The sequence below is a fragment of the Conger conger genome, chromosome 16 (genome assembly GCF_963514075.1).
Source record: "Conger conger chromosome 16, fConCon1.1, whole genome shotgun sequence".
NCBI classification, from domain to species: Eukaryota; Metazoa; Chordata; class Actinopteri; order Anguilliformes; family Congridae; genus Conger; species Conger conger.
This window is the reverse complement of record NC_083775.1, coordinates 21,088,222-21,103,113: the sequence shown is the minus strand read 5'-3', so window position 1 is coordinate 21,103,113 and position 14,892 is coordinate 21,088,222. Positions and strand designations below refer to the sequence as shown.

Sequence of the window (14,892 nt, the reverse complement as noted above, 5' to 3'; positions counted from 1 at the left end):
GTGTAAATCTTACTGCATTTGATGTAATCTAGTTACCCAGAAGGGTCTGTAAGGTGAGCTTGTTCCGTCTGACTTGGTCTGAATTGTCTTTTTAAAGAACTGGTGTTCTGTGTGCCATACGTCCTGTGGTTTTGTATTCCTACTTCTGTAAGTTGCTCCGGTACAGAATGTCATCTATGTTTTTTATTTTAAATGTGCCGTTCCCAATCCCATGCAAATTTGGAATGTCCATCTCATGAACTCTGCGCAGGAATGCTTATCGATGCCCCGCCGGTTCAGGAGGGTTCAGGAACAGCCTGCTGTGAACAACGCATGGTGCCAGCCAGCTGCTGCTTTCCACTGCACAGTCCCATATGCACTAAGTGCTGGAGGAGACCCAATCATACGCATGCACAGAGCAACCGCAAGAGTCCCCATTGACTGAGTCCTTGCTGTACTACTGTCCCCATTGACTGAATCCTTCCTGTATATCTTTTTGGCAATGCAAAGCCTGTTGTGCACTGCCCCTGCAGAGTCAACCCAGACCATGGTGCTCATGCATGTGCCACAAGTGGCATTTCTATGGAGTGAGCTACCCAGCAAGGTAAAGTATGTAACCTGACCGGGGCTGTGGCCAGTACTCGCATACAACCAGCTGCAGTGGTCCTCACTCCTGGTCCTGGATATCGGCAACCAATTCAGACCCAAGAACCCAGGTCAGGTGAGTTAATTGATCGATTAAAGCAGTTGATTACAGTGAAGTGCTGAGTAACACCATAAACCAGCACACCCTGTGTTCTTCAGGATGTGAGGGCCATTGCTCTACAGGGCTCGAACCTCGTACCTTAATTTAGCATGGGATTTCAAACTTCCGATCTTGGGACCTCACTCTTGGGACTCCAGAGGATGCTCATAAGTTGAGCATCATGTAACCTTTTATCTTTTAATATATTTCAATATATTTATAATTTAAATGTAATTTTCTATAAAAAAATAAAAAAACGTTGGATAGGATGAATTAATGTTGAATTGGCTAGGAAGTAAAGTTTAAATAACAACCACAATGAAAAATGGGTTTAAAAAAAAAAAAAATACACAGTGAAACAAATATTTTTGAAGAAATGGATGAAAAATGAGATTCAGTGCCAAAACAGCAAAAAATAATGTTTAATGTTCAAAAAGTGAACAAAGGCATTTCATTTTTTTCATTCAGATGGAAATCTATAATAAAAGCAGTGAAATTAATTAATAGAATTTTAAGAAATTGAGGTGAATGTGGAAATGAGTTTCAGTGGTAAGGGCAGCAAAATAAAATGTCCAAAAATAAATACATATTTTTTAATTTTATGATTCAGTTGGATAGGAATTCCTATTTATGTAACAGCCTCAGTGAACCAAACAAAGAAAAAATAGGAACATGCATGAGATTTATAGTATGAACGTATGCCCAAAAACTGAACACAAAGTGAATTAATGTAAAATGTTTGTTTCACATAATATATAAGAGTATACTATAGTCTTATGTCTTATGTCTTATGTCCAAAATAAAACAATGTCTGTTGGAGAGGAATTCATGTTTATAGAAGAACCTTGTGTTAAAAGATTAACATTCAAGCAGATGAATGGGTAATCATGGTGGAATAAATTATTAAAATTATTTTTAATTATGATGTTGATATATGTTTCAGGGGAAAGTGTAAAAATACATAACGCTATTGTCTGACATGCAAAAAGTGAAAAAATGGCATATACATATGTACATATGTAATTTTATTCAGTTGGATAAGAAGTCATGATTATGTACTGTAACAACTACAGTACAACAAAATGTTTTTGAAAAAAAACATGATAGAAATGGGATAAAAACTGTAAACTACATAAGATTATGTCTTATGTCCAAAAAGTTAAAATATGCAGAAACTCAACAATTTTATTTTATGATTCACTTGCATCGGCAGCCATGTTTATGAAGGAATCATGGTGAAATAAATTACTAAAATGTCTTCTTTTTCTTTTTCATTCTGACAGATAGGACATTATGTGTATATAACAACCACAGTGAAATAATTGTGAATGTAATTGAATAAATCTATGATGAAAATTGGATTCAGTGGAAAAATAATCACCTATATAAGATGATAGTCTTGTGTCAAACTGAAAAGCTGAAATTAACAAATAGAAATGTTTTGAAGAAATGTTTAAAAGATCATTAAGCAAAATTATGTTGAATGTTTTTTCAGTAGAAATAAAATTTAGCAAAATACCTTAATTCTGAAGTGAAAAAAACAAAAATTCTAAATATTTCATTTTCATCCAGATGGTTGTAAGAAATTGTTTATTCAACAACCTTTAAATAAATGAACATTTACAAAGAAAAATCTAGTTCATTTGAAAAAGGGATGAAACCAATTTTACATGCTGAATTTAGTTCAAAAATATGACATTTCTTATTTTTTCTTTCAGTTGTATTAGAAACCATAAGTACTTCACAAGCATGTTTAAATTAATGAATGAAACGAAACTTCTAGCTTATGAAATATAACTATGGAGATAGGTTGCATGTTGAAAAAGCCTGTATTTTTCATCATGTGTTTCAAACTGAAGCCAAGCAACTCCTGTTTTTTTTTTTTTTACATGGCTTCTTTACTTCTGGCTTCGCACAGTAAATATATGTCTGTCCGTCAGCCACACTTTAATATCCATTACTCGGTTTGGCAGCTAACAGAAAACAATTAAAGCAAGACATCCATAATTTAGCTTTAACATCCTTTATCTTTATTTTCAATCAATGAAAGAAGTAGCTTCCGAGGAAGACTGTATTGCTACGGCTGAGTTGGACAAATTCTACCGTCGTGTTTTTCTTCTAGTTAGAACTCCACAGAAAGAAAGAAAACGCAGCAGCAGCATCGAAATGTCACATGAAGATGGGACAAGAAATCTCATTTCAGCACTGGGACCATGAATGTTTGAAGAAACTTTTGTACCACCAGTTTGTCTCCCCTTGTTTCCTTGCATTGCTCTTCAGACCACAGCCAGCTGGAAGGTTGCGATAGCCGATTTGTCAAGCCCCTTCTCAAACAGTTCTCCCATTTGCACCACCTCAATAATCTTAAATTGATAAAGTACTTGGCACTAATTACACACAGATGATGTTAAATTCTATTTGATGACTTACTACTGTGGACATGCTGCAGTATTTGTTTTTTTGCCCAGGGACATGATTTTGTTAGAAGCAGTAGGAAATACCCACGTTAAAAAAAATGAGAGCGGTTATATAACGTTTAACTTGTCCAAGAAAAGTTACATAAAACAAATTCATGATTCAACTCATTAACTAATCATGGTCTTCAATCAAGACTTTTACATAGAATGAGGTGTTTTTGTGCTGGGCTAAAAGGAAAGCCCGCAGCCACACCTGCCCTTTTAGGATAACATTTGACTCCCCTGCTTCATACTGACGCATCTCTTTACAGCAGTGATACTCAATCCTCAATCCTGGTCCTGGAGAGCCACTGAGTCTGCCGTTTTAGTTTTCTTTAGATCAGCGATTGATTCAGACCCAAGAACCCAGCCTACCGGCGTTAACTATGTAATAAACTGCATTAATGAATCAACTGCAGTGCTACTGAAGTTCTGAACGATAACAAAAGCCGGCAGACCCTGTGGCTCTCTGTGACCAGGAGTGAAGACCACTGTTTATCATAGCATTTAAATCCATGTTCACTTTCCTTCCTGGATCAACTAAATGTTTTTATGAATGTCTTAATTAGAAAATCAGCTGCACAGTTAGTCACTCGACTGTGCCTTCAGAGGTCCTATGGGGACCTGTGGAGAACAACCACTGAAAAACAAGTTTAAATCCCTGCAGATCACATGGTGGAGACAAACAGTTGGCCCTATAGATAGTGTGATATGCAGTGGATATCTATACTTAAGGACTGGAACGTTGGTTGCACTCTGAAGTCACTGAGCAAGTGCAAAGGTATGTCATAATATGAGTTTACTAGCATTGAGGAAGACATGGGAAATATAAATGCGATTGTGTTGTGATGATTCTGCATGGCAAAAGATGCTGCGCTTCCTGCACAAAAGGACGTCATTATTTCCATGACAATATTGTTAAATTCATGCAATCATTTCTACAAAACACAACACACAAAGACAGTCTAATACAAAATACCTCTCACTCATTTTTTTTGCCCAAATACATAGATTTTTTTTTTCAGATTTTTTTTTTTCAATGAAGACAATGTTTGGTTGTTCTTCACACATTTTCAAATTTTTTCATCGTGGAGGTTTTTCTCAAAAGGTAAATTCCATCAACCAAATGAGGAGAAAGGAACATTTTATTACCACGTCTGACGATATTAAGTCCCTCTATCTCAGAGATAATCATCAGTCAAATGCAGGCTGCATCCCCCATGCAATGAGCAATAGCTCATAGGACCTCTTGATTATGTCAGACTTTGTAATAAAACAACTACAACATATACAGTACAAATAGAGTACACAATTGAATTTGTTTTAGCCCTACTGTAGATTATTTCCAGAAACCATGGAGACGATCCATTCTCTGGAATATTCCACAAGAAACTGTGCAATAGCAAAATTTCACCACACAGCAACTTATATGCAAGCGCGCCACTTTCATTTACATTTAAGAAGATGGTGGTTTATAGCTCCATGCAATTTTTTTTTTTAAATGCCCTTAAACATCTTCAATGTTTTTCTTTTCTTTTTGTAAACACAATATACACAATTATAATTACCACAGAGTGGCCGATCATCGGATTGTGTCTACAAAAATCAAGAAAAACATAACACTGTAGCTCTGTTTTTGATTCACATGTAATGGATGTATGTTTTAATAAGTATCGGTTGAATTTAGCATACTGGTTTTACACTGAAATTGACATCAGTTTCCAAGCACCAGCTGGTATCATTATGATAGAAAGACACCAGGACAAAGAGTGTCAACTGGCAGATAATTCATTTGGTCTTGAATGAAGTCCTAATCAAGCTGCTTGGATGGAATATTAGACAAGTCCCCACATTACAATTGATATGACTACTGTTCCACATTTTGTTAAATCAGTAATATTCCAACACAATACCTCTGCATTTACTGTGTGCAATGATTGTGGTTAAACCACATCAACTGACACAATGTTGTACATTAGAAGTATTATAATTACCCACCATTTTAACCATGATGATCATCACTGAATAAATAATGAAGACAGGCAGTTTGTTGGTTTACAGAGTGGCTGAATAATTATTTTATAACATTAGTTTTGGGACTATAATTACTCCAGCTCATATTCAAAGGTTCCGGTCTCCTTTGACCCAAGTTCACTCATTCCCATTAATCTTCAGGGCAACAGTCTGGGTGAAATGACAAGAAACTTCCCGAAACTCATATCTCAGCAGCATGGCTGAGGAGTTATATATTAGGAGTTATAGAATATAATGGTTGTTATGCCAGGAATGTAAATGGAGGTATGTTCACTGTCCCATTAAACAAAGCTTGGGTTCATACTGTGGATCAAAAAGAGAATCCAACTGAGATGAAGAACCACTGTACAAAAAAACAATATGGTTATAGTCCTAGATAACTGCTGGTCACCGCAGTCAATGGTCACTGTCCCGGGTGCTTTCTGACACCGTTTCCATTCAGAAATACGAGCATGATGACTTAAATTATTCGTAAAAAATTAACATTGATCCGTGCCCACTTGATTCATCTGGTAAGCACACCCATCAGATTTAGCGAACCAAAGTATCAAAAAAATCATCTAACATCAATTTACAACAAATAGCAAAAATATATTTCCGAGAATTCAAGATTCAAATAATTAACATAAACCAGAAAGATGAAATTAAGACTTGGCCTCGCACATTGGTGAAACCTCCATTTGAACACACAGTATACTTACATACAGGCACATCATAGTGCCATTGTTCACATTTCAGTACAGTAAACGGCACAATATGATTTTTTTTCTTTTTTCTTCAAGAAACATGTTAGTCTGTCTTCTTTTTTTAAAGTGCTGCATTTCTGCCAGCTTTAGAAATAAAAGTCATACTTTCCCTCCACACTGATGCCACTGAATACCTGGACACGTCTGAACCTCCTTCCACCTTTTTTTGCAGAGAAAACATTGAAGGTATTGCTTTAAGAAACAACCTATGGATCGACCTTCCATCGGGAATGGTGCAACACATTATCTGGACACGTTTTCCTTCTGTCATTGGTTTAGTGTTCGGTCTGCTGACACACCTAGAACTGACTGACTACCTCCCTCAGACCACGTCATCATCAGGAATGCTTTTGGGAATCATGAAAGTCAAACCAGACCTTCCAGAAGAATTCCCTGTGACTCAGAACACTGGGAATCAGCAGTTAAAAACAAATGAGTTGGCGATCGCGAATTCATTTGCATTACCTTTTTTTCCCCCAAAATGAAATGCGATAATCTTCTTTTAATCCCGCTTGGAAAATAAAATAAGAACCGTATTCAACTATGTTTGTTTGTTAGCGAGAGTGCAAGTGTGTGAGAGTGTGCATTCATGTTTATTTGTGTGTGTGCCCAATAGTGTGTGTATATACGCAGTGGAGGGGGGGGGAGTTGTTCGGTTCACAAGGAGAATGGCCACCCCTACACGCAGATCTCAATCGGCGTGGTCACGAGGATGCGCCCACCGCTGGTGTTGTCACGGGAGACTCGCTCGTAGCTGTTTGTGGACACCGGGGCGAAGTGGGAGGGCACGGCGTCCATGACGACAACGCCGGCCTGCGCCGCGCCGCACACGGGCGAGAGGGTCTGCTGCTTCATGCGGTCCACCAGCACGTCCTCTTCGCAGGAGGAGGACGAGGAGGAGGACGAGGAGGAAGAGGCGGGGCTGAGCTCGGCGGAGCAGGCGGCCGCTCCCTCTCCGTCCAGCATCCAGCCGTGGCCCAGGTGCGCGAACACCTCCTTCACCGCGCAGCGGCGCAGCGGGTCCAGGGAGAGGAGCTTCCGGAACATGCGCAGCGCCTCGTCCGAGAAGCGCCGCCACTGGGAGGGCACGGCCCCGCCCCGCCGCCGCTGCCAGCGCACGAACTCCTCGTAGAAGCCGTCGGACGGCAGGGCCTTCTCCCAGGGGAAGTTTCCCGTCAGCATGCAGAAGAGCAGCACGCCGAAGGCCCACACGTCCGTGCTGTAGTCCACGCAGAAGCCCTCCCTCCGCGAGGCGTCGCACAGCTCCGGGGCCGTGTAGGGGATAGTGCCGCTCACGCGCTTCACCGGGGAGCCCGCCCGCCGCGTCATGCCGAAGTCCGACAGCTTCACCTTGCGGCACTCGCGGTCGAACAGGAGCACGTTCTCGGGCTTGATGTCGCGGTGCACCAGCTTCTTGCAGTGCAGGTAGTCCAGGGCGATGGTCACCTGGTGGACGCACCGCTTGGCCACCGTCTCCGGCAGCCCCACCTGTCGGGCAAGAGCGAGAGCCGAGCTATATTACAATGCACCGCACACATCCGTTAAAAACAAACCCTCAGCTGGTTCTACAAGGGGAAAAAAACTATTAGGAATTCACAAAGCGGCCTACAACCACCCACTGACTACAGATCATCTATTTCCTGAAGAGTCAGCTTAGTGCATTTTTTTACATTTAAATTTCTCTCTGCCTTTACTTAAGCTAAAAGCCTTTGCTGCCTCATTGAGAATATTCATGAGAGGGTGTTCCTAAAGATGGCAAACATCTGAAACCTCTTATTAGGAACCAGAGCCTCAGACAAGATGGTAGACATAGGGAATCTAGAGCTCTGGGTCTTTTGTTTAACATTCTTTGCATAGACTTCACGCATACAGTGTTGTACAACCAAGCATTTTCTCAAGCATCATTTTAAATTCTCATTTTAAAGATTTTTGTTAGTTAAAGTTAAGGTCTCCACTCTATGACACACATCATGATAATTAGAAGGCAAAATAAGATTCTTTTTTTTTGTACAAAATTTTTGTAAAAAATACCTGGGTTGAAATAGTATTTGTTTTGGATTCAAATACTGCTGCATTGGAGCAAATTAAATTATCCCAAAAGTGTAAACCCTGCCCATCTGTTCAAGTGCACCAGGAAAGATCAATAGAGCACAGAAAAGTATTTTAATGCAAAACTAATACTATTTGGACCCAGGTCTATACAAAACCAAGACACACCAAACCTAAAACATCACCAGTCATTCTCAGGAAAGCCTGCCAGCTAAGTCAGCCACTCATCTGTACTGCCACTGTCCACAATGCTATGCATCTACATTAAATCCAGCAGAGATTCTGGGAATATCCTGGTCACAGAGTCACACTCATTTCAGCATGTGGCAGTGTAATAAACTGGGTTGTGGGTTTAATTCCCACGTAGGCCATTGCTGTTGTACCCTTGAACAAGGTTCTCAACCCGAGCTGCTTCAGTAAATATCCAGCTGAATAAATGGATACTTCATAAAAGGTTGTGCAAGCCATACAAGTGTCTCTGAAGTGCCTGTAATGTAATGTACTGAATGAAAACACAAACAGAACAATGCCTGTAAGTACAGAACGTAGTGTCCCGGTGCCTGTACAGAAAGGCTCTTTGAGCATGTTTACCTGTGGGGGGATGATATCGAAGAGGTCCCCGGCTGGGGCGTACTCCTGTGCAAAGATGTAGTATTCGTCGGTCTCGAAGGCAATGCCGTACATGTTGATAATGAATGGGCAGGGAGACAGGTACAGGGAGACACTGTATTCACGGAGGAAGCTCCTAAGCTTGGTCGTTTTCTTTCGGAGGAACTTCAGCGCCATTTTAGTACCTGAAGACACACAGACAACAGTAGAGGAAAGCTCTTTGATGTGGGCTGGTGTTCTAGAACACACAGCCACATTAATGCAGGGAGTGCAGAACTATGTGTCTGGTCTAGTGGGTAATGTTCGAAAACTCAAGTATGCAAAAGAAGAACATCTTTCAACCTTCTCTGGATGTGTTCTCATTTACATCATTAATCATAGCCTGCACTGTATATGTCCATTCTCACATGTCTTTGCTCTTTGACAATACCTACTCCAATTAGGACAAGCAGAAATAGAAATGTGTGTACTGCCAACAAGTATTTCATTTCCCTGAGAAATATTACTAGAAATTTTGAAATGCATTGGTAAATCTTATAAATGTACTCAATACAAACTTTAAGTCAAAGTTTAGGCGTGTTGATCTGAAAATGGCATGAAAAATGGCTCACCTCTGATCTTATGGACCACCAGGTCCACCTTGCCGTAGGTGCCCTTGCCCAGCTCCTGAATGACATCGTAGTATTTGTTGATCTCCAGCTTCTCCAGGTTCTGGGCAGCGATGAGCTGAAGCTCCTCCAGGATGTCGACCGAGGGGCGGGAGGCCACGGGGGAGGCGCTCATTCTGCCGAGGGCGCGGGGCGTGGGGCGCGGGGCTGAGGAGGGCGATCAACCGGCAACCCTGACTGGAGACGAGCACAGGAGAGGGTTGTGATGTGCTACACTGAAGCCAAGCCTTAGATTAGAGGAAGAACAGAGGGTTGTGATGTTCTACACTGAAGCCAAACCTTAGATTAGAGGAAGAACAGAGGGTTGTGATGTTCTACACTGAAGCCAAACCTTAGATTAGAGGAAGAACAGAGGGTTGTGATGTGCTACACTGAAGCCAAGCCTTAGATTAGAGGAAGAACAGAGGGTTGTGATGTTCTACACTGAAGCCAAACCTTAGATTAGAGGAAGAACAGAGGGTTGTGATGTGCTACACTGAAGCCAAACCTCAGATTAGAGGAAGAACAGAGGGTTGTGATGTTCTACACTGAAGCCAAACCTTAGATTAGAGGAAGAACAGAGGGTTGTGATGTGCTACACTGAAGCCAAGCCTTAGATTAGAGGAAGAACAGAGGGTTGTGATGTGCTACACTGAAGCCAAGCCTTAGATTAGGGGAAGAACAGAGGGTTATGATGTGCTACCCTGAAGCCAAGCCTTAGATTAGGGGAAGAACAGAGGGTTGTGATGTTCTACACTGAAGCCAAACCTTAGATTAGGGGCAGAACAGAGGGTTGTGATGTTCTACACTGAAGCCAAGCCTTAGATTAGGGGAAGAACAGAGGGTTGTGATGTGCTACACTGAAGCCAAGCCTTAGATTAGGAGAAAGAGGACCACTGTTTTTGTTTCCACCAATTACCCTGGCTAAATGAGCTAACTGGCAGTATGCACCAACACTGGATTACTCGCAAATTAGATCCCAGTATAATATCTCATATAGGGGCACAAGTACGGCCCTGTCATTCATGCGCTCTTCAAGAAATGTACCAAAAATATAAGATGCCATAAATATTAGGGTCAATTAATTAATTAAAGCCAGGAGCTGGCATGAAAACCAGAAACAGGTATAACCCTCATTGCCCACCTCTGCTTAAAACGGAGAGGCAGCGGTTCCAGATTTTTTGAGTCGGCTTCTGAAACATATTTATGATTCTATATAAAACCCAGAATGTATACTTGTGAAGACTTGTGAAGATGTATACTTGTGAAGAATGCTTCGTACATTCACCTTTCGGAGGATTCTTTCGTAAACCAGATAAAATTCAAGCACCACTGTTAAAACAAAATTGTAAGATATATAGCAAATTTCTCAGAGAACATGCTCAAACCTTAAATATGAAGTGTTACTTAACCATTCCTGTCACTGTTGTAAGAAAAACCAGACCACAATGTTACCGAATTTTGTCATTTTAATGAGGCTGTGGGCTTACACTTAGAATGGGAGCCAGAGATAATGAGAATGTTCTTATTTTTATGGCATTTTTGAAAACCTATTACTGTACTAAAACAAACCTGGTGTACAAAAACAAAAATCAGAACGCTCTGTACAAGGTCTATACAAGCACAGTTCTGACAGACTCTTAACGGAAATAAAAAGCTTTTCACTTCCGAAAATAATATGACATGCATTCAAATTCAAATTTGAGACCATCGTGATTTAACCATCTTCTGTAGTACAAGCAAGTCTTTTTTTGTCATGTAGAACAACTTGTACTTTTATTCAGGATGCTCATACTAATATTCTGACAGGGAACACGGAGGATGACATTTTGGGAGTGTTTGTTTGAAATGGGGCGTAATATTCTATGTTCCAGTGCTAAGCACATTACAGCCTTGAGTCTGCTTGCCAAGTTACCATGCCCCCCTGTCTTTCTTCTGGAGAATTAGTTCTGTCGTTGGTTTGACACGCCCTGCTGCAGCTTTTTCGACAGACACAATTACATGCCATGTTTGCCTCTCCCTTGTAATTAAAAGAGGGGGAAATGCAGTCAGTTTTTACAAGTGCATGTGCCTGGTACCCACAGCAGCCTTAGCAGTATTTCCACAGACGCTGTGTGTACGCACATTCCTTCTCCGCCCATCCACGCACCTTGTTCCTTCGTCAGAGCTACACGTGGAAAATGGCTAATTCATGACCGTAACCTCACTTCCACACCTGCCGTTTAAACTGGAACTGCTGCAGCTCCCTTTGCACTGAAGAATGCACACAAATCAACGCCAGCATACATAACGGGGTTACGGGGAGGGCATCATCATCTGGCCGTTTTTACCCACGTCGGCATTGCTCGCCTCTTAACCTGAAGCTTCTCTGTTGTTTTTAATTCTACACAATGTTTTCAGTTGTGTAGGAACTTGCTTTGACATTGTCCATATAGAGCATGTATCTGTGAATGAGAATGTACACACTTCATAATAGAGCATGTACACTCACCAAGCACTTTATTAGGTATTTATTAGACTTATTTTTTAGACTCCTACTGCTGTAGCCTATCTACTGAGAGTTATGATGCGTTGTGTGTTCAGAGATGCTCTTCTGCATACCACTGTTGTAATGTGTGGTTATTTGCGTTACTGTCACCTTCCTGTCAGCTTTGAACAGTCTGGCCGTTCTCCTCTGATGTCTCATTAAGAAGGCGTTTCTGTCTGCAGAACTGCTGCATGTTGGACCAGCAGTTTCTGAGATACTCAAACCACCCTGTCTGCCACCAACAATAATTCCATGGTCATTTTTTCCCCATTCTGATAGTTGTTGTGAACATTAACTGAAGCTCCTGACCCGTATCTACATGATTGTATGCATTGCACTGCTGCCACACAATTGGCTGATTAGATAATTAAATGAAGTAGGTGTAATAAAGTAGAAATGTTCCTAATAAAGTTCTCGGTGAGTGTATAGAGCCAGGCCTGGTTAACAGCCTCCCCAGAGCAGCAAGTGTTGACCAAGTTGACCATACAGCATTACAGATAACCTCAATTAAAAGACGGGGTGGCCTGTCAACCTAATCAACTTTACGTCGCTCTGGATAAGAGCATCTGCCAAATGCCAGTACTGTAATGTCAATTTACTCAATTTTACAAATAAACATGTCAAAAAAGAATCAATTAATGTCACCCTAGATAAGTCACACTTTCATCATGATAGAACAGTCCGACCATGCGGTCCACCCCACCTGCAGATAAAGGTATGAAAATGCCATGTCCAAGACCCCCAGAAAAGCAAACTATTTGCATGTTTGCACAGCGGAGGTTCAGCTGTGGCGGAAGATTCAAATGTCCTCCCTCATCTTTAGATTGGCTAGCCACATACCTGCATGCCACTGTCAACAGAGATAATGGGGCAATGTTCTAGTTCTCCCCACTCGATACAACAATGTTCAGTGGCCACTTATCATAAGACAGTGGAGCAGCAAATTACATTTACACAAAACTGTGAATGTACACGTTGAGCTATAAACAAGCACCTGTGAATCACCCAAGTCTCCTTTAAGACCGTCTCTCTCTTATCCAGGGAACTGAGGTAAAATGATGAAACCTTGATGTCATACTTTCCCAGACAAGAATGGTTTAATAACTGTGAACTGCTCTTTCTTTCTCCTCCTTTAACATTTTTTTCAATTAAACACAGGCCTGTTCGCTTAAAAAAAGAGAAAAAAATGTACTACCCATTGTTTGTGTTAAGAGGAACAATTATCACGTGCACGGTCTGACTGCGGGCTTCTGTCTGTCAGGCTCCATGCAGGTCACGTTTAAGACGGGAGCATTGCGCAGGTTTGAGAGATGTACCATCGTACAACTCCCTGGACAGATATGAATGCTGTAGGCTACACAGCCAGCTGACTGTCAAGATAATAGCCAGACTGAATGAGGAGGAGAGCCGGGGTGGGGTGGGGTGGGGTGGGGTGGAGTGGAGTGGAGTGGAGTTGGGGGAGGGGGGGGGTCAGCATGTACTTGTCCGCAGCAGCACCTCTTCGGGCCGGGCCTCAGCATGAACGTGGAGAGAGAGAGAGAGACGAAGCGTTCTGACGACACTGTTTTGACTATAGCCTACGGGCAATAATACCAGCAAACAGGCAGCTGTGTATTTAGCAGTGGATGTTTAAAATGTGCATGTGGCCTTGTGTGAACAATGTGTGTGTGTGTCTGTCTGTCTGTATACGGGTGTTTGTGAGGATGAGACGAGCAGCCTATGTGATTATGTATTTGTGCAGTTTGTATAGGCTACGTGCAAGAAAGAGAACGCACATTTTTAAAGTATACACGAATCTTAAAATGCACTCAACATTCTTTTGGCTAGCACAACGTAATGTGCCAGGATATGTACGTGTGTGGTACACATTAAATGTTTTATTAGAAATGTGCGTAAATGCAGCTGTCGGGGGCGACACCTATTTGAACGCAATAACAAACATTCTTCCTTAAATATTCTCGCTGACACCATGACATGAAGGCACACCTTTGCAAGAAATGTACCCATTGTTCTCGTGTCCGCCACCCACATTGCAAATGCACGGCGAACCATTAATACGCTACAGAACTGAGCATACAGGTAAATACAAACGCCAGCAATAAAACTGCCAGCGATAAACATTAGCCCATCAGCCTTAGTAGCAAAATGCATCCGCGGCTAAAAATAAAATAAGATATACGAGGTTTGGTCATGTTTGTTGACAAACAACCGTAACTTAAGATCCGCGATGAAATTAAAATACAATTCTAGCATACTGTCCAAGAAACCAGAACAGTGCATATTGCATTGCGCGCAATCATTGCATCGCCTGAATCAAAACACGCAAACTTATCATGCTTCATGAACGTTAAGCAAGTGACCAAAGGTGGATTCATTTGAATGTGCATATTATTCACCCGATTACTCACCTTTCGATTCACAATGCATGCAGGAATCTTTTATTGTTTCTTCATTCGGGATGCTAAATTTACATATTAAATTGAATGTATAAACGTTGTGATCCAAAGATAATTCTTTAGGTCTCCGGTTCCGTTGTGCCGATTCTTTTATTGATACTGCAGGCTCAGTCGAGCGTAGTTTCACCTCGTAAAGTAGCCAGTCTCTGTAGCTGTTGGTGCCACTGTCAGACCTCCGTACGGTACCCTTTTGTCTCCCTGTCTCTCCTGCATGTGAGAGGGGAAGAGGGAGGATGAGAAGAATCCAGCCCACTACAGTCAGTGTCCAATCGCGGCACAGACCGGGGCTGTCGCGTGCCCAACCCGGCTAGGAGCGATCCACTGTCTCCATACAGATTACCCCGGCCTCACTCACTGCGCAATGAATGGTGCGTATGCCCGTGGTACAGGACCTGTGAATCAGTGTGCCATCAACGCAGCGTGCTGTGATTGATGAAGAATATTAATTTTCGCAAAAGATGTAGTGCATATGAAATTCATAATACTTGGTCTTAAAATGTTACAAAAGCTGCGTCCCGACTGATCAGATCCCTTCCAGCACGAGTCAGTGCTACCCACAACACAAGCACGCTGTCATTGTGCTTAATGCCTGCCCCTACCCAAATCCCCCTCCCCGTTAACCTTAAATGACATCATTTCTGCGT

The 14,892-nt window shown here is 41.7% G+C and overlaps 1 protein-coding gene across 1 annotated transcript; it reads right to left on the bottom strand.

Moving 5' to 3' along the window:
* Window positions 1-2,297: 2,297 nt before the first annotated feature.
* LOC133113962 (serine/threonine-protein kinase SBK1-like) lies at window positions 2,298-14,695 on the bottom strand. The gene is made up of 4 exons (XM_061223133.1): window positions 14,201-14,695; window positions 9,230-9,463; window positions 8,601-8,803; window positions 2,298-7,448 (listed from the first exon to the last, which is right to left on the bottom strand). The coding sequence occupies exons 2-4, from the start codon at window positions 9,399-9,401 to the stop codon at window positions 6,639-6,641; spliced, it is 1,185 nt and encodes a 394-aa protein (XP_061079117.1). The 5' UTR covers window positions 9,402-9,463; window positions 14,201-14,695; the 3' UTR covers window positions 2,298-6,638.
* Window positions 14,696-14,892: the final 197 nt, after the last annotated feature.

Excerpts from the sequence above, each read along its gene's own strand:
- LOC133113962 (XM_061223133.1), bottom strand. The coding sequence starts at position 9,401 with ATGAGCGCCTCCCCCGTGGCCTCCCGCCCCTCGGTCGACATCCTGGAG. Across the intron at positions 8,804-9,229 it reads GGTGGTCCATAAGATCAGAG|GTACTAAAATGGCGCTGAAG; the intron begins GTGAGCCATTTT and ends GTGTGTCTTCAG. Across the intron at positions 7,449-8,600 it reads TCGATATCATCCCCCCACAG|GTGGGGCTGCCGGAGACGGT; the intron begins GTAAACATGCTC and ends CTTGCCCGACAG.